At 35.1% G+C, this 22,086-nt stretch overlaps 2 protein-coding genes across 2 annotated transcripts in view; both read left to right on the top strand.

Annotated features, from left to right (window-relative positions):
- Positions 1-3,920: 3,920 nt before the first annotated feature.
- On the top strand, positions 3,921-11,614 carry LOC110102330 (equilibrative nucleotide transporter 1). Its single transcript, XM_020830637.2, has 2 exons — positions 3,921-4,518; positions 10,881-11,614. Exons 1-2 carry the CDS (start codon positions 3,960-3,962, stop codon positions 11,612-11,614), a joined length of 1,293 nt encoding a protein of 430 aa, XP_020686296.1. The 5' UTR covers positions 3,921-3,959.
- A 2,077-nt stretch (positions 11,615-13,691) lies between these two features.
- The window catches only part of LOC110102355 (hsp70 nucleotide exchange factor FES1), a 21,680-nt gene continuing 13,285 nt past the window's right edge, over positions 13,692-22,086 (top strand). The window contains exons 1-2 of the mRNA XM_020830674.2: positions 13,692-14,073; positions 17,981-18,072. Of these exons, the coding sequence (XP_020686333.1) occupies positions 13,815-14,073; positions 17,981-18,072 (351 nt within the window). The 5' untranslated portion in view covers positions 13,692-13,814. The remainder of the gene's footprint in view (positions 14,074-17,980; positions 18,073-22,086) is intronic.

The following is a 22,086-nucleotide window of genomic DNA, read 5'->3' as shown; positions in this document are numbered from 1 at the left end:
TCATAATCAAGTTGATTGGGTGATTGTATTTGGGCTAAATTATATGTTTTTTTTTTCTAAATAAATATTTTCTTAATTAGTTGTAGTTTGTTAAAAGAATACAATTATTATTTATTATTATAAGTAATTAATTATGTTATGTTTGATTAGGGGTGTCAAGTTTCGACCTGACCCGAAAGCAATCAAAATCCACAGATTTGCTCTCACTTTCCAAGTCCCCAGAGTATTGCGATAGAGGTTTCCTGTTCTTCCGTTAGAAGTCCGGCACGCGACCTGTTGGGAATTTCTACAATGCCAATAACCAAGAGATTGCTCCAAAAAAGGGATTTTTTTTATATCGCGGAAACTGAGAGGGAGAGAAAGTGCCAAGCTTGGCGTCGACTCCACTCCATGTGAGTTGCAGACAAGAAAGGAAAGATGAAAACGAGGTTGATAACTCAATCAACGCCGTCCATCAGAGGCTTAACGGCGCCGTTGGACTGAAACAATTACCTATCATTAATGGAGTATTTGGAAATAAATATAGGATTAATAATTTACTATGTAAGCCAAAGTTTAAAATTTTGGTTAGGGCTGCAAACGAACCGAGCCGAGCCGAGTATGTGAGTGTTCATGTTTGTGTTTGTTTAACATTAGCTTGTTCATGTTTGGTTCGTGTTTGATTCGAGCTTTATTATTTGTGTTCATGTTTGATTCGTTTAATTTAAGTGTGTTCATGTTTGGTTCATGTTCGTTTGTTTAGTGCTTATCGAGCTTTAAACGAGCTATGTTCGTGAACATATCTCGCAAACAATTTATTGAACAAGCAAACATTAAATTTGTTCATGAACATTCTAAACAAACAATCTAACAAACATGGACAAATATGAAATATTTCTTGTTCATGAAATGAAATTTCTAAAATAAAAGCAGTTGTATATTTAAAATGAAAATATGATTAATTTATATGAACATATGTTATAATATTTTATTACTTTAAAATTTATTAATAAAAAATAATTATATTATATTATGGTATAATTAAAGTTTTTATATTTAATCGAACTCAAATCGAGCTTTTTATCGAGCTTGTTCATGAACATCAACTGATGTTGTTCGCGAACACATACGAGCTGAACACATTAATGTTCAAGCTTGTTTATTTAAGAATCGAGTATTTAAAATATTGTTCAAGTTTGTTTGTTAGTTAATTAAACGATCACGAACGAGCTTTAATCGAACCGAACAACGAGTAGTTCGTCGAACGTTTGGTTCGCTTGCAGCCCTAATTAAGCTACTTAAATGTTGAGAAAATTAGTTATGATCAAAGGAATCTCCGATTTTTTTCATTATATCCTTATCGCATGATTATTATTGTTTGACTACCGTCGTCCAACCCTTGTTGCCTACTAACTGTCATCGCTTAACTATTGTCATCCCACTTGAACCAATTGAGACTGCCTAAGTTTACAAATTTTATAGCAAATAATGATTTAACATAGTTTGTGTGAAATATTTCCAATATTTTATAAGAATACGTCCAATGGATGGCTGACTTATTGTCTATATGGTGGACTATTGGCTTTGTAATCCATTTTCTCCGGTTGAGGAGAAAAGCATACTCCAATAACTTTACTGTTAGGGGTGTCAATATTTGACACGGCTTGAAAATTTGATCCGAGTCAGAACCGGGTAGGATTTGAGTTAGGGATTTATACCCGTTTGTAAAATTGGGACGAGTTCGGTTTGACCCGGAAATCCAAAATCAACCCGGTTTGACCCGTTTTTAATTGATTTATGATTTAGAATATTGTTTTGAAATAAGTAAATGCTATTTTCAAAAAAATAATGAACCATAATGCCCAAATGCCGAAAAATCGAACCATTTGTAAAAATGTGTCGGATTCAAGTCGGATTAAGAAGTGCATGGTCAGATTCGTGTCGGTAGAACCTGTCCCGAAATTCAATTTTGACAGCCTTACTTACTATTATAGGGGATTATTTTAACTAGATCAGATCTCATTATAATTTTTTTAAATGCATAAATTCGGGTATCATATAATCTTCTATTTTATAAATGCCTAATTAATAATTAATTAATTATATATATTCTTCTATTTTATGTCTATATATGTGCAAGATGTTCGTTCATCCAAAAACTCTCACTTCAGTGCTATCGATTTTATAACCTGCAATAATAAATGTCATCTTGCAATTAATTAATTAATTTATCAATTAATATATATAATTCTTTATTTTTAGTTATCATAAAAAAAATAAATTAAAATATACTCATAAATAATCTGAAGTTGATTGGGTGCACTTAGGCTTCGTTTGGGACGACTTTTTTATTGTTTTTTAAAACGGGGTTTTAGTTAAAAAATAAAAAAATTCGGAGTTTTAGAAAACAATAAAAAAGCCGTCCCAAACGAAGCCTTAGTCTGGCACAAAAATCACTCCATCAGATATTCATCTCAAACCTAGATTGCTATTAACGATGGTCTGAAAACTGTTGAAGCTTTGAAACTTAGAAATATTAATATAGAGGATATTTCTTGTCCTCTTTGTTATGGTCAGCCGGAAAATACCAATCACCTTCTGTTTGAGTGTGACTATTCTTTTCAACTTATTACTCTGCTCATTCCCCAATTTCAACACTTTTATTTGAGACCTAATATTGGTCAAGCTCTACATTTTATAAATGGGTTAAGCATTGATAAGGATACCAGAAATGGCACTCTGCTGATTTTTCATGCTGCAGTTTATTTTATCTGGAATGAACGAAACTCTAGGAAATTCAAAGGTAATGCTATTTGTGTTACTTCTCTTAAACGTAAAATTACCAGGGCTGTTATACTGAAGTTGAACAAATGGAAAAAGGGCAGTTTTTTGAAGCAAAAGTTAAACCTGTGCTACTGATGAGTTCTCATCTTGACTTGTGGTATTTTTCTGCTTGGATATTTGTCAGCTGACACGGAATTATTCTGGTACACGGAATTATTCTGGTTGGCTTTCGTCTGTGCTAAACTCAACATTAGCTGGTGGTTATTTTGGCTGGCCAGTAGCAAGTGGTTATTTCTTCTTTTTATCTGAGGAAATTTTTGGTTGCCTTTCACGCGTGTTGGTAACTCTATTCTGGTATGATGGGTGGCTTTTACTGGCTAAAAAACCTGTAGCTAGCAAAATCCTTTTGCTGGTCGGTAATCAAGAGAGAATTTTGGTAGATCAAACTCAGTCCCGATCGACTCTAGTGACGCCCCTTCATTGGCATGTTTTTGGGTCGTGGGCAATGATGAAGCCTGCTCTCTTCTTTTAGACGGTCTTCGGGCAACCAAAGGAGGATTGGATTTATTCTATAATCGTATTTTTATTCTGAGCCCAGACCGACAGAATTTTATTATGTCCAATTTTGTCTTCATTTCTTATCTCATTTTGTAACTATTGTTATAGGTTTTTCTTCTTAGCCTATTTTTTATGACTAAGTTTTTTTGATTCATTTTTGTAACCGTTTCTATTTTAATAGAATAGGCTCTGCCCTCAATTTCTCAAAAAAAGAAAAAAAGAAAAAAAAAAGAGTGGACTCAATTCCACATGCGTGCAACTAACTAATTATGACCAGTGAGATGAGTGACGTGTAAAATTAGTTACCTTAAAAGCATCTTCCTATTATATATACTAGTTTGAATTTTAAATAAAATATACTTTCATATAAAACGGGCATCAATAAAAATGTTCATCATTATTAATGAATAAAATTTATGTTAGAAAATTCTTATCAAAATTTAGAAATAATATATTTTAGGTTAAATTTATTATGAAAAAAATCTATATAATATAATTAAATTTAATATATTATATTTATTTTAAGCAAGTGGCGTGGTAGCCTTCGGGAGCCCCACCTAACTGGATAAGCCGTATTCATTCAATATATATATTTATACTGGAAAGTTGGAAGATCGAGGAAGCGTCGGTTGGAGTTAATGGGTTTCTCCGATGAAGAGCAGCGGCTCCTCACGCCACCGGAATCTAACGCAACCGGTGATGAGGAGAGCACGGTGGCGATAAGGGTGACGGCGGGGGCCGGAGCTGCTCCTAAGGATCGGTTCCACATCGCCTACATAGTGTACTTCACTCTGGGGATGGGGTTTCTCCTTCCATGGAATGCATTTATCACCGCTGTCGACTACTTCAGCTATCTGTATCCAGGAACGCCGGTCGATCGGGTCTTCTCGGTCGCTTATATGTTCTCCTGTCTGGTGCCCCTTCTTTTTATCGTCGGCTGGGCGCACCTTTCGTCGGCCGCCGTGCGGATTAACGTTGGCTTGGTCGCCTTCACCGCTGCACTGGTTGTTGTTCCGGTTCTCGATGCGGCTTATGTTCGAAACACCAGGGGGCTTTATGGCGCCTATGATGTAACCGTCGCTGCTACGGTTCTTGCTGGAATTGGGGATGCGCTCGTCCAGGGAGGTGTTATCGGATCTGCTGGAGAGCTTCCTGAAATCTACATGCAGGCCGTCGTTTCCGGAACCGCTGCTTCAGGTCATGATTTGACCTTGCCCCTTTTCTGAAGCTGGAAAGAAATTTTTGTGTTTTTCTCTCTCTGTGTGCGTGTGTTTTTTTTTTTTCTTTTGAAGATTTAATATAACGAAAATCAGTGATAAACATGACGATTAAACGGTTGGTAGGGTTTATGAGGGAAAATCGGGATCAATTTTGCCAGATATCGTACTTTATCGGTCGGTTAAGCTAACAGGAGCGGATGGAGACTATGGTGTTGAGGCTAATTTGGTTCAGCTTTTTTATTTTACCTTCCTGGGGTTTGCTTCAACAGCATCTACTGGATTGTCATTTGGCATATTGAATTGTGCCAAACCTTCTCGATCAACCTCCCAAAACAGTAGAGATTATTACGTGCGGAGTCCAGACCGGTCTGAGAACCTTTCGGTTTTGTGACTGTGGACTCCGCACTTAATAATTTCTCCCAAAACAGAAGCATGAATGCATTGTTGCAGCAAATGTTGACTGAGGAGGTTTTGGTTTAATTGAATCTTGGGTTTAGAATCAATTGTTTTGTTATTAAACTTTTGGGAACTTTGAAAGTTGTTCGAAAGGTAGCTGCTTTTCTGAACCTGTCTTCTAAATTATATTAATGAATTCACTTTTACAAGTTTGCATAAACTTCGGGGTGCACAAATGGTCCATTTTTAACACGTGTGATAATTAAAATGAACTTTTCAGCACATCACAAGTGTTTCTTTCATTTTTACCGAAGCATAGAATTCGGAAAGGTAGAGTTAAGATATGATTAGAGAGAGTCATCTTCAATGGTTTGATCACTTAAAATGTCGGCCCTTCGTTGACTAAGTTAGAAGAGTAGATGTATTATGTATGGTTATTGTTAAGAAAGGTAGAAGTAGACCTAAAAATACTTGGTTGGAAAGTATTAGAAATGACTTTTTTTTTAATTAGATTTAATTGAGAATTTGACTTTTAATCGAACACAATGGAGAATTCATGTAGTTGACCCCATGTAGTGGGATAAAAGTTTGATGTTGTTGTTGTATAGAATTCTGAATCATGCTGTTTATTTAGTTGCTAAAAGAGATTTTGTACCCAACTCCCTTTTTTGGTATGGTGTGTAGCACACCTTTGCTGAAGATTAAGATGTAGAGGTGTAGTAATGTGGACTGAAACAAGATATCTGGGCAAAATGTTAAAACTTCTAAGAATTGAAATTTAACTTTTCATTTTCCTCATCATTATTTTATCCCAATCTTTTGAGGCTGGCTTTAAAAATCATAATTTTTACTCATTTCTATTAAGTGCTGTATGAGATGTTAAATTTATTCCTCTTATATATAAGAAGCAAAGTATAATTTCAATTATTTAGGCAAGGTGCAAGGTAATGCACAACTACACTGTACCTTTTGCTAGTGGTTTGCATAAAATGAACACTTGGCCATTAAAGCTTTTGACAGTGTTGCCTATCAGGGAATTCGTGAAACATGAGATATTTGTACCCAAAAAGGAAAAGAAAAAAAAATCAAATTTCAAGAACATGAGATATTTGTGTCAAAAACCTTGCAGGTACTACTATACTCTAAGTAGAACGTGAGATATTTGATAATAGATCCTTGAATGCTTCTCATGTCTTCTATAATGCTTCTAATACCCTTCCTCATTTCTCTTAGCTTGGGTTAAAAAAGGTTTAGGGAGAGAGAGGTGTTATGGCTGTAGGCTTGGAGACATGTTTGTAAGGTTTGATCGAATTTGGAGAGAAGCAGAGATTCAATATGCCATGTTTCAAAATAATTTCATTGAATTATTGAATGCTTGGAACCTCTCTAGATGCTCATTAGTAGTCACAGACTTCAATTACATAGAATAACCATGATAATTGATAAGATTTATTTCTTTATCATAGGCATGGGATAAGTAATCACGTAGGATAACTCCCTTATCTTAGTAACTCCTTTTCTTATTGGACAAATCCTTAAAAACAGTCTCTCCTCCTTTTGTCATGCCACATGAGAAAAGGAAGAGAGAAATTAATTGCTTTTTTTTCGAAGTTGTCCTGTAATCAATTTGATCCACCCATATAGCTTGGCTATTAGTTAGCCAAGCTCAAGTTGCAAGGAAGAGTCTGCATGATCAATTATTAATTTCTCTTGCTGTGTCATTGCTTTGATCTTGTGGTGTATTTACCATTTGTGCTCAATACTTTTTCTTTGAGAGTTCATACTTCTTATCTTGAGTTTAATATTTTACCTATTGTACAGTGATTATAACTTTTTTTTACTTGTAATTACAACAAAACTTCCTTTGCATCCTTTGTTTTGAAATTGATTTGGACCATATTGCATGTTTATGTGCAACAATATTTCCCTTTTCTTCATTTGAGGTTGCTAGGGGTATTAATCCGTGTTAGTAAGCTGTGTTTGCATTTGATCCAAAATGATCATACTTGAACTCGACCCATTTAATAATCTGGTTGAAATTTTCAATTCCAAATTGACCATTGAAACTTGAATGTAACCCAAATTGGCATAAGTGGTTTAGATGTGTATGAGTTTGTGTTGACCCTCCGTTAAAAGGACATGGGGACCCAAATTGCCTACTCCAACATGAAAAAGATAGTTAGCTTACTATTACTTTTGGTTTTCTTGGAAGGATAAAACTAAACCTCATTAGATTGGTTGACTTTGAATCCCTCCACTGGTTGTTCAAATGGGGGTGACTTGAAACCAAAATTTACATGTATGTTTCAAGCCATGCTGTCATGTTTAACTGCAACTTTACACTTCTAAATGTTGACATTCATGCTTTTATTTTCATTTAACATTTAATGCATTAGAAAATACTGATATTTGATTTCATTTTGGCTAAGGTTTCTCTAACTTTTTTTTTTTCAAAATTTTTAGATGTTCTGTATTTTTGTAGACTTCTTTTTTCTGATTTAGATTTATAACAATGATAGTTCTTTGATTGTGGATGGACAATTAAATGAAATATCATGTAGGTGTATGCATTAGCAGCATGCATTCAATTATGTATGTTTATATGCATACAAACGTATATAATACTGTTTTTTTTTTTTTAAAGTATTCCGGAGGATATTATTTACCAGAAGTGCTAGGCTGCTTTTGTGGTGACCTGCTTATTTTATAACTCCATGCAATCTCAACCCCCACATAAAACGTTGTAGTTTTTATTCTTGTATTTTGCTAGTCTCTGCCTAAAACTAGCTCTAGCGCTTGTCTCTTCATTGCCATCCAACTATCTCAAATCCAAGGTAGAAACGTGCAAAGCGGGCCTTATTATTGAAAAATTATATTTATAGTTTTTCAATTATTTCATTAGATATATAAAATAAAATTTTCGGCTTCTTAAAATAGATTCTGATGCTTTTTAAAAATCTTGTAACTGGAGGTGAGTGATCCCTACAAAGAGACTGTAAAGAGAGGGAGAGAGATTAAAGTGATAAAGATGGGTGTTAGAGATTAGGAATAATGTTTTTGTCATAGCTGAGTGGGGAGGGAGACTGTTAGATAGAGAATAAGCGGGAAAGTGAGAGGGGATGCTGGATGGGCTGTCAGAATTATATCTGAAGCACCTTTGTTTGGGTCAAAACTGGTTCGGTCTTGGGTCTAGAGAGTGCATTGGGAGGGAAGATAGAGAAGGGAGCGCTAGGAAGGTGCAAGTCAAAGACTCGGATACATAAGAGAAAAGAGGGGAGGGGGGAGAGAGAAAGAGAGAGAGAGCATACATAAACTATTCAACACAATTAAACATGATTATTAAATACTATAGGGCTGCTATTCATAAAAATTGGCCTATGTCTAGAATGACAATGCAGAGAAGAAATTAATAACAACATCAAGTCTTTATCTCATTATGTGGGGATTTTCTAGTAGAGCATAGTGATATAAAAGAATATAATTTTTGTTATCTTTATTTTAACTATTTATATATTTGAATTTGATAGATTTAATCATTCATGAATATGAATTGAGTTAGTTCCAATGCACAGAAGGTAAACAAAAAGATGTTTGTGTTAAAGATTACAACAACAACAACAAAAACATCAAGCCTTTATCCCACTAGGTGGGCTAAAGATTATCTTTGGGCTATTAAGTAATGGAATTATTCAAAATAATTTTTATATCTTGATATAACTAAGAAAAGAAAAAAATAATAGTTCTTAAAAATGCTCCATTTGTATTTTGTAGCAGTAAGGCTGTTGACTAACACAACTCCCCTTGGCCTATTGGTTGAGAGCTTAGGCTTCCAATTAAGAGGTCCAAGGTTCCAGTCCATGTGTATGCGTTGTGTGTGTGAGTTTGCCTTAAATGGCCTAAATGTCCCCAAAAAAATTAATAAAAGTTATAATTAATACAGAGTTTTAGGTAGAGGGAACATTATCAAACATAAAATATAACCTACAATGCATCTATGTGATCTAAAGGATAAGATAAGAGAGTGTATATTTCTTCTAAAAAAAAGGAATGGAGAAAAAGGATTCATGTAGCCGACCCCACGTAGTGGGACAAAGGCTTGATGTTGTTGTTGTTGTATTAAAAATTCAAACACATCTAAGCTGAAATTGTAAATCAACAACATGAAAAATCAAAACAATTAAAATAACTGCAAGTACTTCATATTTATTTATTAATTTATCTTTAATATGTTTTTTATTGTTAAAATTACATGCTTATAATTTAGAGTTTGTGCTACCAAATTTAGTGTACATGCAATCCGAAGTTATTCATGAATGAAATAAAAATAAATGATTTCTTTTAAAAAAAATTAACAGAATTATAAAGCGGCAATGCCTAAAGTTGAAACAATTAAAATTATTGAAAGTTTAGTACTCATCTTTATTAATTTATTAATTAAAATATCATTGTTGTAAATTACATGTATAATTTTGAGCTTAATATGACAAGTTTTATGGAATAGCATTGCCATTTAACTAGTATTATTGATGGAGACCATGCATTTTTTGGGCGGATTTTATTTTATTGGAATATCAAGCACCATTTTAATAGTACCATCAATAAAAAAATAAATGTGTGCTCATTATTAAATTTGGGCAATGTCAAGTTCTTAACATAGATTAGAAATAGTCATAGAGTGACCTAATGATTTTTAATTCCATTAGGATTACCTGAACGATCAACATTAAGTTTATATCTTTTTATATTTTTTAGAGATACTTATAAAGGATATTGAAGAAAAATGCCTCAATATATGCTTTTATCAAATAATAGTTTTAATCGAGGAGATTATTATCATAAATGATGAAAATTTATATATATACATATAGTGAATGTGATATTAACATCTTTAAAACCCCGCGAGACAAATTGAAATAAGAATTCATAAACCTGATCCAAAATAGCAGGATAAGATTGATGATGATGATAAGGAATCACAAAGATTTTGATTCTAACTTCTAAGGATATAATCACAATATGAATGGTTACTTCTAGTCCATTTTTGAAATCCCTTGATGTCCCATTTTAACTTCCGCAACAAACCTCACCACCTCCTCCCTCTTAGCTGCTTAAAAACACAATTATTTATGTTTTACATATCTCGGGTTTATTATTCAAAGTGATGGTGAAATAGATGGGGATATTATTTGTAGACTTCAAGTTGGATAGTTGAAGTGGAGGAATGCATTGGGCTGTTATGTGATAGGAAAGTACCCCTCAAACTTAAGGGAAAATTCTATATGCTAAAATCTGCAATGCTTTATGGCATTAAAAGAGAAGCATAAAATTAAGTTAAGTGATGTAGGTATGAGGATGCTCAGGTGGATAGTGGCTTCACTCTTATAGGTAGAATGCGAAATGAGTATATACATGAAAAGGTTGGAGTAGCTCCAGTGACAGATAAGATTAGAGAGAGTCACCTTAGATGGTTTGTTTGCATAAAACATCGGGTTTTTGATTACTTGATTAGGAAATTACATATTAGATTTGACCTAAATAAAAAATTAAAAAAAAAAATAAAAAAATAAAATGTATTAGATTTGACCTACCTCAAGAAAGGTAGAGGTAGAACTATAAGACTTGGTTAGAAAATATTAGAAATGATATTTTTTATTATATTTAAATGATAATTTGCCTCTTAATAGGGAACAATGGAGAAAAAAGTTTCATGTAGACGAACCCACATAGTGAGATAAAGGTTGATGTTATTGTTAGACCCTTTTTATTTTAACTGTAGTTTTCAAACCATGTTTTTAAGGTAATACTATTTTGTATTTTTTACAAGTTATCATTTATCTAGTTTACCTGATTTTCATGATTATTGTAATTAATTTTCCCTAAATCATACCCTATAATATTTAGTTAGAGCTACTTATTATTTGTTCTCTATCGATTTATCTCCAGGAGTGCTTGTTTCTGCATTGAGAGTCATATGCAAATCCATCTATCCACAAGATAGCACTGGATTAAGAAACAGTGCTAACCTATACTTCGCAGTTGCTATAGTAGTAATGCTCATCTGCATCATATGCTACAATATGGCTGAAAAGCTTCCTGTTGTCCAATACTACAAAAACATCAAATTGCAGGCAATAAAAGAAGAGAGAGATTCCAAAATGCTAACTTTAACTGGTTCTGCCTGGAGATCAACTTTGTATAATATTTTTGGAAGGATCAAATGGTATGGCTTTGGACTCTTCCTCATGTACGTTGTAACCCTTTCAATATTCCCAGGATTCATTACTGAAGATGTCCACTCCGAAGTCCTCAAGGATTGGTACCCCATAATCCTAATTGCTGGATACAATATTTTTGATCTGGTGGGGAAGGCTCTGCCCGGAATTTATCTCTTACGGAATGCTAATGTTGCTGTAGGCGCCTGTGTTGCAAGGCTCCTCTTCTATCCTCTGTTCTTTGGCTGCTTGCATGGCCCTCTGTTCTTCAGGACGGAGGTACCTGTGACAATTTTGACGTGCCTTTTAGGCCTAACAAATGGGTATTTTACTGCTGTTGTTATGATTCTTGCTCCTAAGGCTGTGCCAATACAACTTGCTGAGACTGCAGGAATTGTTATGGTTCTATTCCTTATCATTGGTTTAACAGTAGGGTCAGTAGTGGCTTGGTTCTGGGTTGTTTGATTGCTTTCAAGGTGAACCTAAATTTGCTTAATCTGTTTTATAAATTTGAGGTCAAATGTATAATATTGTCAGCTTAAGAACGTGTTAAATTAATAAGGATCTGTTGATCTGCTTCAGATTTGATTGTTTTGCTTGTGCTTATGTTGTTTTCAGTATGAACTGTTGCTTTTATTGTATTTGTGTCTGATATTATGAAAATTTGATTGATTGCTAGTTTAGGGTTTATTTTGAACAATGGTTCATTAAGTTAATATCAAATTATTAGAATAAGACTAATGATGATGATGATGTTGATGATTTCAGACTTATTTTTCAGATTGCCGTGATATTCTCATAGCATGATGATGGTCATGGGTCAGGTTCGGGTTAAACCCGAAATTGATTCAACACAAGTTGGTCTGACTTGAACCCAATTTGTTTTTTTCAAGCGTGTCAGATATTTCAATCAGGACCCGACCCGCGCGTTTACATGTTCTCATTCAGGCATCGCCGCTGCTATATAGCCGGCAGCGACATAGCAGCGGCGATGCGGGTGGACTCGATGCGACACAATCACATGGGCAAACGCGACGCAATCACATGGGAAAACACGACGCAGGCCGAGCTGTTAGTGGGGGAGCTCAACGCGGGCAGACGTGACAACGACGTGACGTGGTCACGTTGGCAGACAAGACGCGGGTAGAGTGGTCAACGCGGGCATGACGGACACTCAAAGTGGGTAGAGCGGTCTGTATGGTTGTTCTGGTTACTCCGAGTCATTCCTTGGTTTCCAGGTCAATCTGAACCTGACTTGATTTTTAAAACTGGTTGGTTTGTTGAACCCAAACCCGACCCATTTCACAAACAGGTTGACCATAACTCGGAATTTTCGGGTCCCGTTCAAGTCGGATTTTCAGACCGTGTGTCAAATCTTGACACTCCTACTTGAGATAATTGATTCAAATTTCAATGCAGTTCATGATAATATTTTTGAGAACTGCTGCATTGCTACATTTATAGCCTTAAGAATGCCGTGATGTATTGCAAAATTGAGCTAAGGTTTTTTTTTTTCTTTTTTTAAGTTATGAGTTGGAGCAATATGATATTTTTAATTAAAAAATAGGCTAAGATATCTTAAAGAAAATTTATTTGTATTTTAAATCTTTTAAAATAATTTAATTATAAAAATAATTGATTATTTATGTATTTTAATTAATTCAAAGTTTTATATCAGATGTAGCATATTTTAAAAATATTTTCACATTTTTAGGGCTCAATCATACCAAAAAATATAAGAAGAGCCAACACTAACTAAAATTGTTGATAAAATGGTTCACCTAAGTTCATGGATTTGATGGCTTGATAGCGCTTGAATTTAGGCTTCGTTTAGGATAGTATTTTTATTATTATATTTTTAAAAAATAACTATATTTTTTTTTTTATTACTATTATAAAATAATAAGAAAAATTCACTAGTAATCTACTGTTAATGTTTTTCACAATTATTATGTGACATTTATACCATAATCTATTTTACTGTGTTTATTTTTCAGCAAAAAAACATTCACATAATGTTGTAAGATTATATTAGATTTCTTTCATTAAAATTATTTTATCATTAAATTTTATTATGATTGTATCCTTGCAAGTTCAGCATAATTGTGAAAGAGAATATTTGCATTTAATGAAAATTTTATTTATGGTTTTCTTTTTTTATTATGGAGGTATTTATTATGCTAATTTATTTTATAAAAATAAATTTTCATCTTTATTTTAGTATTATTAAGTTTAAAAATTATTATTAATTTTAAATAACAATTAATTAAATATTTTTTCTAATTGGAACAAATTTTTTTTACCATAATAAATCCCAAAATTATTAAATATTCTGTATATATAAATATTTAGATTAATTTTTCATGTACTTATTCATTTTAAATTCCTTTTAATATGTTTTCTTCATCACAATAAAGAAAATCTCCCACCAGTGGAGTATTGCCAACGCAGCGAGCGAATCGATCCACGCCACGTCATATATTTAACCAAATTTTTATTTTGAATTTAGATTTTATATATATTTCGGTATTCTGATTTCACACTCGCTGGAGAAAGAAGAGGGAGAGAGAGAGAGCGAGAAAACTCGCAGAGAGCAATACCATCCTTCCCAGATCGTCAATTTACCCTCAGGGAGCTTCAATTTAACCGAGCATCATCAACTCTAATGGGTAAATCTGCTACTTCGTTGGTTGTATGCCTTCTTCTGTCGTTTTATCCGTTGGCGGCGGTGGCGGCGTCGGCCACGGCGGAGGATCGGGCGAATAAGTCCTCTACGCCCGGATTCCTATGGTCCACCGCTAAGGAAAAGAGCGATCTTCTGGCTGCAATTGATCCCGACGATGATTACGCTGTGGATGGGGATGCTTCTGGCGAGTTCGCCGGAGGATTCTCCTCCCTTGAGGGCATGTTGCAGTGGGCCATAGGTATTTATTTTGTTCTGTTCTTTTGTCCTTTGACTCCTTTCCGTTAGGAGTGGGCAACTAAACCATGCTTTCAACTTTTATAAAAGAGCAAGGTTTTGGGATTTCTAATATCGTTGGTCCTAATCAAGTAGCTTCCACCCACGTTTCTGCCTGAGGAGAATCTTAGGTTATAAAACTGTTGTTTTGTGCTTTAATGATATCTTAATCCGTTAGTTCAAGTGTTAACTATCACTCTGCAGATTTGATTTTGTGCGCGGGTGTTCTAAACTTGATAAGTATATTGAAGGAATTTTCATTTTATTTAAGTCATCTCTAATTTATACTTTGTGAGTTATTTATCAGTCATTTATTCTCCAAATTCTTGATTCAGCAATGGCGAGTTTGTTGCATGCTGGAATCTCATACACATAGTTACCTATCTTTCATGCATATCAAGGAAAGCGTCATGAGAACTTTATTTTTATAATCATGTAAAGCTGAAGTTTGCATCCATGTGCTTTCTGTCATAATTATGGTGAATTTGCTATTCCACCTAAAAGGTACTACTGCACTAACCGTCGGAAGTTCAATTATGACAAAATAAAAATGCCTAATCGACATATCTATTATATCTTTATTTTAGAATTACTAGCTACTAAAGCATAATTAATTTTAAACGGGCAAAGGTAATGTGACATATATGATTTAATGCTCTTTAAGTGAAAAAAAAAATCTGGATTTTTTTCGCTTAGATGGTGTTCCATGAATTGATCACATCTGAAGTTTTATGATTTTAGCTTAAAGTGAATGATTTTACCCCTTTTCTAAGCTGCACGGAGATTTTAGAAGTCATAGAATGCATGGAGATTCCAGTTCTTAATTTTAAAATTTAATAAATCATGAATACTTATGTTAAGGTATTTGTACTTGGAATATTCCTGCTTGTACAGACTGGGATTGTAAATTAGATAGTGAAGGACTAGACATCAGTTTGTTAATATATGTATCATGGAATAATTTTACATGCTAAACTTTCTCATGAAATTTAATAGATTAAAATTCTTTAGCACAAAAAGAAAAAAACATTTTTTTGAGGAAACATAAAAAGTAAAACTGTAAAGTATATGTCTGAAATTAGAAATATGAACAAAAAAAAACATTTTGAATTTTTTTACTTTTTTTTTTGTACAAGAATTGTTAGTTTATGTAGGTTTCTCCAAGGGTGTTACATATGTAAATAGATCAATGGTGATTACATGAAATAAAATTAAAAATCCTCGGGTTGGGGTGGGTGGATTGCGATTATGTGAAGGAGAGGAGCACACAAACTTTGGTACGGGGGTTATGAGGAAGAAGATCCAATGGCTAAGCTACTTAGTCTGTTTGGATAAGGATCAATATTATGATTGGTAGTGGAACCCATGCATTCCAGGAAATAGCTATTGGCGTGACGTTTGAAGGAGGCTGAGGAGTGGGTCCCCACAGTCTTCAACATAGTATATTCTGTTAGGTCACACAATCAATATTTTTATGATTTTTATTTTCTCACACTAGTAGCAGGAGTGATGAAATACTTTGAATGTAATAAGGGAAACTTACACATTCTTGGAGCTTTGATTTTGAGAAAGCCTTGCTTTTTGATCCTCTCAAATGACGCAGCATTTTATAATCTTCCATGTCTTGATTGTAAGTTTCCTGCACATCATGCAAATAGTGAAACATGGATTTCGGTAGCTGATGAAAGGGCATTACTTCAAAGGGCACTAAATTGAACTTTAAAATGTCAAAGAGCTTCATCCTGAGCTACTGCCTTAGGTGGTTGACTAATGAAGCTAGAAAAGTGGAATGTTTTCTTGGCATTTTTTTGTGCATGCTTCACCATTTTCAGGCATTTGCTTTAATAAAGTTGATTCATCTATATACAATTGATGGGGACATCAAAGCATGGACATTGTATCAGAGGCGTGGCCGTCGATCTACGGCCAAGATCAAGGCGATGTACTTTTGAGTCATTTCATGTATTTGTCTTTTATTATGTTATTTATCTTTTATTATTTATGTTGTAGTTGTTTTTCCGTTTTTACCTCTTACTTATGGGAGGTGGTATGTAAGTCCTGAGGGTATTGTCGTCTTTCTTATTTTGAGTCTTATGTACGAGGCTATTTATAGTCCGTATATTTCTCTTTGAAAGTTAATGATTGAATGATAAAAAAATTTTGTGCTATTGCTTGAGTTCTTGAGAGATCTTGAGAGTGCGTGGAGAGAGAGCGAGATCCCTAGGAGAGGAAAAATGGATCACCCACCAACCATGGAGACGGCCGGGTTTGTGGTTTGTTTTATCGTTCTTTTCTTTCAATCTCTCTTCCTCTTAGCCGCCGGATGTCCTAGCCACCCCACCTTGCCGCCGGCCAACGTCTCCCACCACCACCACCTCAAGCTACCACCCTCCTTCCCCCACTACAACCACCGGCCTGCTTACCCAAAGCCCCACCCCACCACTGGCCCTTCATCCAACCGAACCCAAGCCCAAGCCTCCCCCTTCCCCCTTAGCTTTTTCTCTCCATCCTTGCTTACATTCATTCCTTTCATAATTGGATTGATTAATTTAGGTAACTCATTAACTTATCAAATTCAAATTATTTGAATTTGAAAAGTTACATAAAATATCACTCCTATTTTAGGAAACTTTTCAAATCCTTGCTTATTGAATTAAAGTTAAATTAGGAGGAAATATTTCATCCTAAATTTAAGTCCATGACTTAAAGAAGTATTAATAGCTTCCTTAATTTCTCTTCCAAATCCATAGTTGCCGGCCCCCTTTGGGTTCTCCATTAATGCTTGCAATTACAACCTTCCTAATTGGATTTAAATATTTGAGGTAACTCAATTAATTTACAAATTCAAATTCATTTGAATTTAAAATTATTACCTAAAATACAAATCCTAATTTAGGAAAGTTTCAGCCCTTTAGATTTTAAAATTATTTGGGAATTAATTAAGCCTTTTCTAATTTAATAATCCCAATTAAGAAGGCGTGAATTTATTTCCCAAACCTTTCCCTCTCTTTCTACATGCCGCCGGCCCCCTTAATGGGTCCCACCTCCTAATTTTTCGAGGATCATTACCTTCAACAATTCAACGCGTGGGAGAAATTTCTTTCTCTCCAAGTAAACCTTCAAAGGAAGCTACGAAGAATGACCTCATCCTCTCAACGACTTGTTTCCGGATTTTGACAAAGGTGAACATTCTTCCTCTTTTTAATTAACTCTCTAATCCCCTCTCATTGTAGGTGATGATGATTCTCAAGGAGCCGAGTTTCACCTTTGCCTACGCTAGTAAACGTAGGGCTTTGCTTCTTCATTGCCAGCCTAGTAAACGTAGGATTGAGTGCACTTCATTTGTTTCTAATCTTATTGTTAGATTAGGGATTTTCATTGAAATCTATTATATTTGCATGTCGTTGATTTTCTTTGTTATTTTGATAATTCAAAGCTCTTATTGTGCAACTTAGCCTAAACGGAACTGATCGCTCTTACGTTTTATTTGCTAGTAGTTCTAATCTTTATTATTCTAATCAATAAGTCGTGTAAGTTCTTATCAAATTGCTTTAAGCATTGTAATCCTACATCAACAATTTTGGTATATTTTATTGATATATTTAATTAAAGCAAAACAATCACTGTAAATATGGTTGAGAAAACAATGATGATAATCTAGGAAGTTCCATGGGATACAATCAACGCCATATTTTCTATGGAAATAATTTGTTGCATATTTTATTGTTGTGCCAATTTTGTTATGTAATTAGATTTTTTGTTTTCCTCTTGTCTCCATGATGATACAAGAGGACGTTATCGTTGGTTATGTGGAGCTATGTCAATCTATTTATTTGTTTTGTTCCTCATACTAAATTTTTGATATGATTCAGGCCATTCTGATCCGGAGAAGTTGAAGGATAAAGCAAATGATGCTCAGAGATTATCTCCAGCTGAGCTGAACAAACGTCAATTAGAAATAAAGGTGTCCTTTGTTCTCCTGCTTTGGTTCTTTCCATTAAATCAAAAAGCTTTTCGAACAGTCAAAAAGTGAGGAATGGGATGTTGTTAGTGGCGGCACTTGATCTTGTTCATTACTAATTAGAATTTTCATTAGGATGCATGAACTGTCAAATGTTTAGCACAATTTACAGAATGATGGATAGCTTTCCATCTTGGGTTTTAATAGTCTTATTGAATAGGAAGTCTAATGCTCATTTCCAATATTTCATTGTAATCCATAATTGCCACCTCTATTTTTCTTTTTTCTATGTAAACGGGTTTATACTTTTTCTTTTTTAGTGGTCATATTTTGAAGAGTAGATGTATTATATTTGGCCTATATTAAGAAAGATGGACCTAAAAATACTTGTTTAAAAAAATTAGAAATGACCTTTTTTTATTAGACTTAAATAAGAATTTGACTCTTAACATGAAATAATGGAGAAAAAGGATTCTGTTAGACCGGTCCATTGGACCGGTCTAGCCGGTCCACATGGGACCGGCCCAGGCGCTAATAGAGGCAGAAACCTCCGCCTCCTGTACACCTGATCGGACGCCCAAGCAATGTAGAGCAGTTTAGGAAGTTTTTTTAAGAATGTTTAGGAGGGAAATTTGAATGTAGTGATTGTTTAGAGATTTCCTTTTGAATTGTATGCATTAAATAGTTTGTTTTCCTAGGGATAGGGCATCTTGAATTTGGCTGAAATTTGAGATATCCTAGATTTAGGTTTTCCTTTGGGCTCTAGCAGCATCTAGAGATTGGGAGAGATCGATCCTCCTCTCAAATAGAGAATCAAACTAGCTTGGTATTTTTTGCTTCCTTTTCATTAAATAATCCAAATTATCAGCTGTTTTCATGGTTTTGTGTGATTTTTGTGGAGAAATCTTGCTGTTTTTCGAAGATTGATAGGAAATACTCAAGATCATTAAGTGTTTCCTATCATATTGGTATTAGAGCATGTCGATTAAAGGGGAACCAATAGCCAGAAGGAAAGTGAAAGTTTTGAAGGGAGAACTTTGTCAACTCAAAGTAGATTTTGAGGAAAAGATTGCTGATTTTCATAATCAGATTGCATCCGTCAATGAAAGGATGGAGGAAAAGTTCGCAGTGGTGGAAGACATGTTGAAGAAATTGCTTGAAGCCTAAACCAAACCGGTGACATCAGAAGCAAAGGAAACTATCGGCGGCCATGGAAGTCATGGGAACTCTTACACGTCTAGGGGAAGGGTAAATCAAGAAGTGGAGATCCTGGAGGGAGAAGACAGAATGCCTCCTCTATAACCACTTTCTAGGGAGGAGATGAGCATTGGCTACGCAAGGAGTGCTGAATTTGTAAGGAGAGGGGATGATTTAGATTGCCGGTGTGCTGATTTTGAAAGAAGAAGAGGGGATTTTGATGAATGGTTTGGTTATGATTGCTGGAGGGAGGTTATGAAGGATTTAAGAGAAACGGGTGTGACCCGAGGCTGAGGAAATTGAAGATGCCAATCTTTGAGGGGGAGGATGCGCACAAGTGGATCTACAAGGTTGAAAGATATTTCGTCGTTAATGGATTGACGGAGGAGGAGAGACTAACGGCAGCAGGCCTATGTTTGGAGGGGAAAGCATTGGCTTGGTACCAATTGATGGACATGCGACGACCCATACGGAGTTAGAGGGAGTTCAAGGATTGTTTGATAGAGCATTTTTGAACCGGTAGGGGAGGAGACTTCTACGAACAGTTCTTTGCCTTGACGCAGGATGGTTCAATGATAGAGTACCGGGAGAGATTCGAGTACCTTGCTAGCCGATTGGACCACCGTTTTGAGATAGTGTTTGAGGGAAATTTCATGAAGGTATTGACACCAAAGATCCAGACAGCGGTTAGAGTAATGAGGCCTCGTGACTTGGGAGAGGCTATGGAACTAGCTCAGTTGGTAGAAGATCAGAGGCACCTGGAGAGAGAAACTGGAGGCAGTAGCTCAGAAGGCTCGTATAGGATGACAACCACCTTTTTGGCACCCAAGTGGCCAACATCAGGTACTCTTAGGAAGACTTCAAAGGAGAAGAATATCGGAGGAAGACCTGAGGACAACTTCAAGAAACTCACATAAACATAATTACAAGAAAAGAGGGCGAAGGGGATCTATTTCAGATGTGACGAGAGGTATACGCTAGGGCACAGGTGTAAGGACTGAACTCTTCAGGTTATTACCGTTTGCGATGAAGAAGGAATGGAGGAGTTTGTCATCTTTCCACCTTGCGGACAAGGTGGATCTTTTGAAGGGGAGTATTGTTAGATGGTCCATTGGACCGGTCTAGCCGGTCCACACGGGACCAGCCTAGCCGCTAATAGAGGCAGAAACCTTCGCCTCTTGTACACCCGATCGGACGCCCAAGCAATATAGAGCAGTTTAAGAAGTTTTTTTTGAGAAAGTTTAGGAGGGAAATTTGAATGTAGGGACTTTTTAGAGATTTCCTTTTAAATTATATGCATTAAATAGTTTGTTTTCCTAGGGTTAGTGCATCTTGAATTTGGTTGAAATTTGAGATCTCGTAGATTTAGGTTTTCCTTTGGGCTCTAGTGGCGTCTAGAGATTGGGAGAGATTGATCCTCCTCTCGAATAGAGGATCAATTGTATATTGGTTTTTTTTTCTTCCTTTTCATCAAATAATACAAATTATCTACTGTTTTCATGGTTTTATGTGGATTTTTGTGGAGAATTCTCACTGTTTTCCGAAAATTGATTGGAAATACTCGAGATCATCAAGTACTTGCTATCAGATTCATGTAGCCGACCACACATAGTGGGTTAAAGGCTTGGTGGTGGTGGTGGTGGTGTAGTGGTCATATTTTGATTATTTTTAGGTTTTGGATCAGCCAAATATAGTATCTAATTTCTAGTGTCATAGATAGCTCAACCTGAATGGTCTGCCCAAAAGGGTCAACGAATACGGATTTTTTAGGTCTCATTCATATCCATTTGGCAGTTAGGTCTCATATTGACAACACTAACAAGATAATATCAATGGACATAGTTTATGAACTTAGCTTAATTTTTTTGGAGAGTACAATGGAAATTCAATAGAATTGGTTTTGAAACCCTCTTTGAATTTAATAGGAATTCTATGTGATTTCATAGGGTAAACCACATGAATTGACTTCTTTTGGGCAAATTATTATGTGTGGATGTCGAACGATGTCCATAGACCAACTAGAATGCGTCATGTCACCCCCCCCGCTCGGTATCGTGGCTCGATACAGCACTCGATACCGCTCGGTACTGCTGACGTGTTACATTATGATTGGTCTCCGGACGGTGAACTGCGTTCGGTGTCTGCCTAGAATAATCTCTCCTTTTGGAATGTAAATTATAGTCTATTATTGAACCTAAGTCTACGTATAAGGAGTAAAATTGCTCAATACTATAATAATTTTGATTTATTTCATCGCGCTGTAAACTTGCTATTTTTTTCTCATAGTTTTCACTTTTTGATTTGATTTTTAAGCACTTCAAATCTGGCTTACCTGTAATTCAGGAGAAAATGCTTTGAATGATGTGAAACGTAAATGCCATGTACTGGCCTAGGTGACAAGATTAATTAAATCCCAAATCAATTTGGGGAGAGAGAATGGAAATCTGAAATTAAATTTCAGGTTAAGTGGAATTGCCGGGATGAATTTGAATTTAAATTCAAATTTAATGGGGAGAATTAAATTAGATGAGAGGGAATTGTGGGAGGTAATTATGGAGGCTTAATGAGGGGGCCTATTAATGAGATAGGAGAGAGATTATGCCCAATGAGGGGGCCGGCCACATAGAGAGAGGGAGGAGATTATTTGTCATAAGTAGAGTACGTGGGGCCCACATTACTAATCAAAGATTCAATAAAATCTAAATTAAAATTCAGATTTTGAAAGAAAGGAAAATTTCCAATAATGGGGCTATCAATTAGAATTAATTGGAATTTCAAATTCAAATTCACATCCAATTAATATGAAAGCCTTAAATCAAG

This window comes from Dendrobium catenatum, unplaced genomic scaffold (assembly GCF_001605985.2).
Source record: "Dendrobium catenatum unplaced genomic scaffold, ASM160598v2 fragScaff_scaffold_733, whole genome shotgun sequence".
NCBI lineage: Eukaryota > Viridiplantae > Streptophyta > Magnoliopsida > Asparagales > Orchidaceae > Dendrobium > Dendrobium catenatum.
Note: the sequence above shows the minus strand (reverse complement) of the source record. Positions and strands in the feature narration are given on the sequence as shown.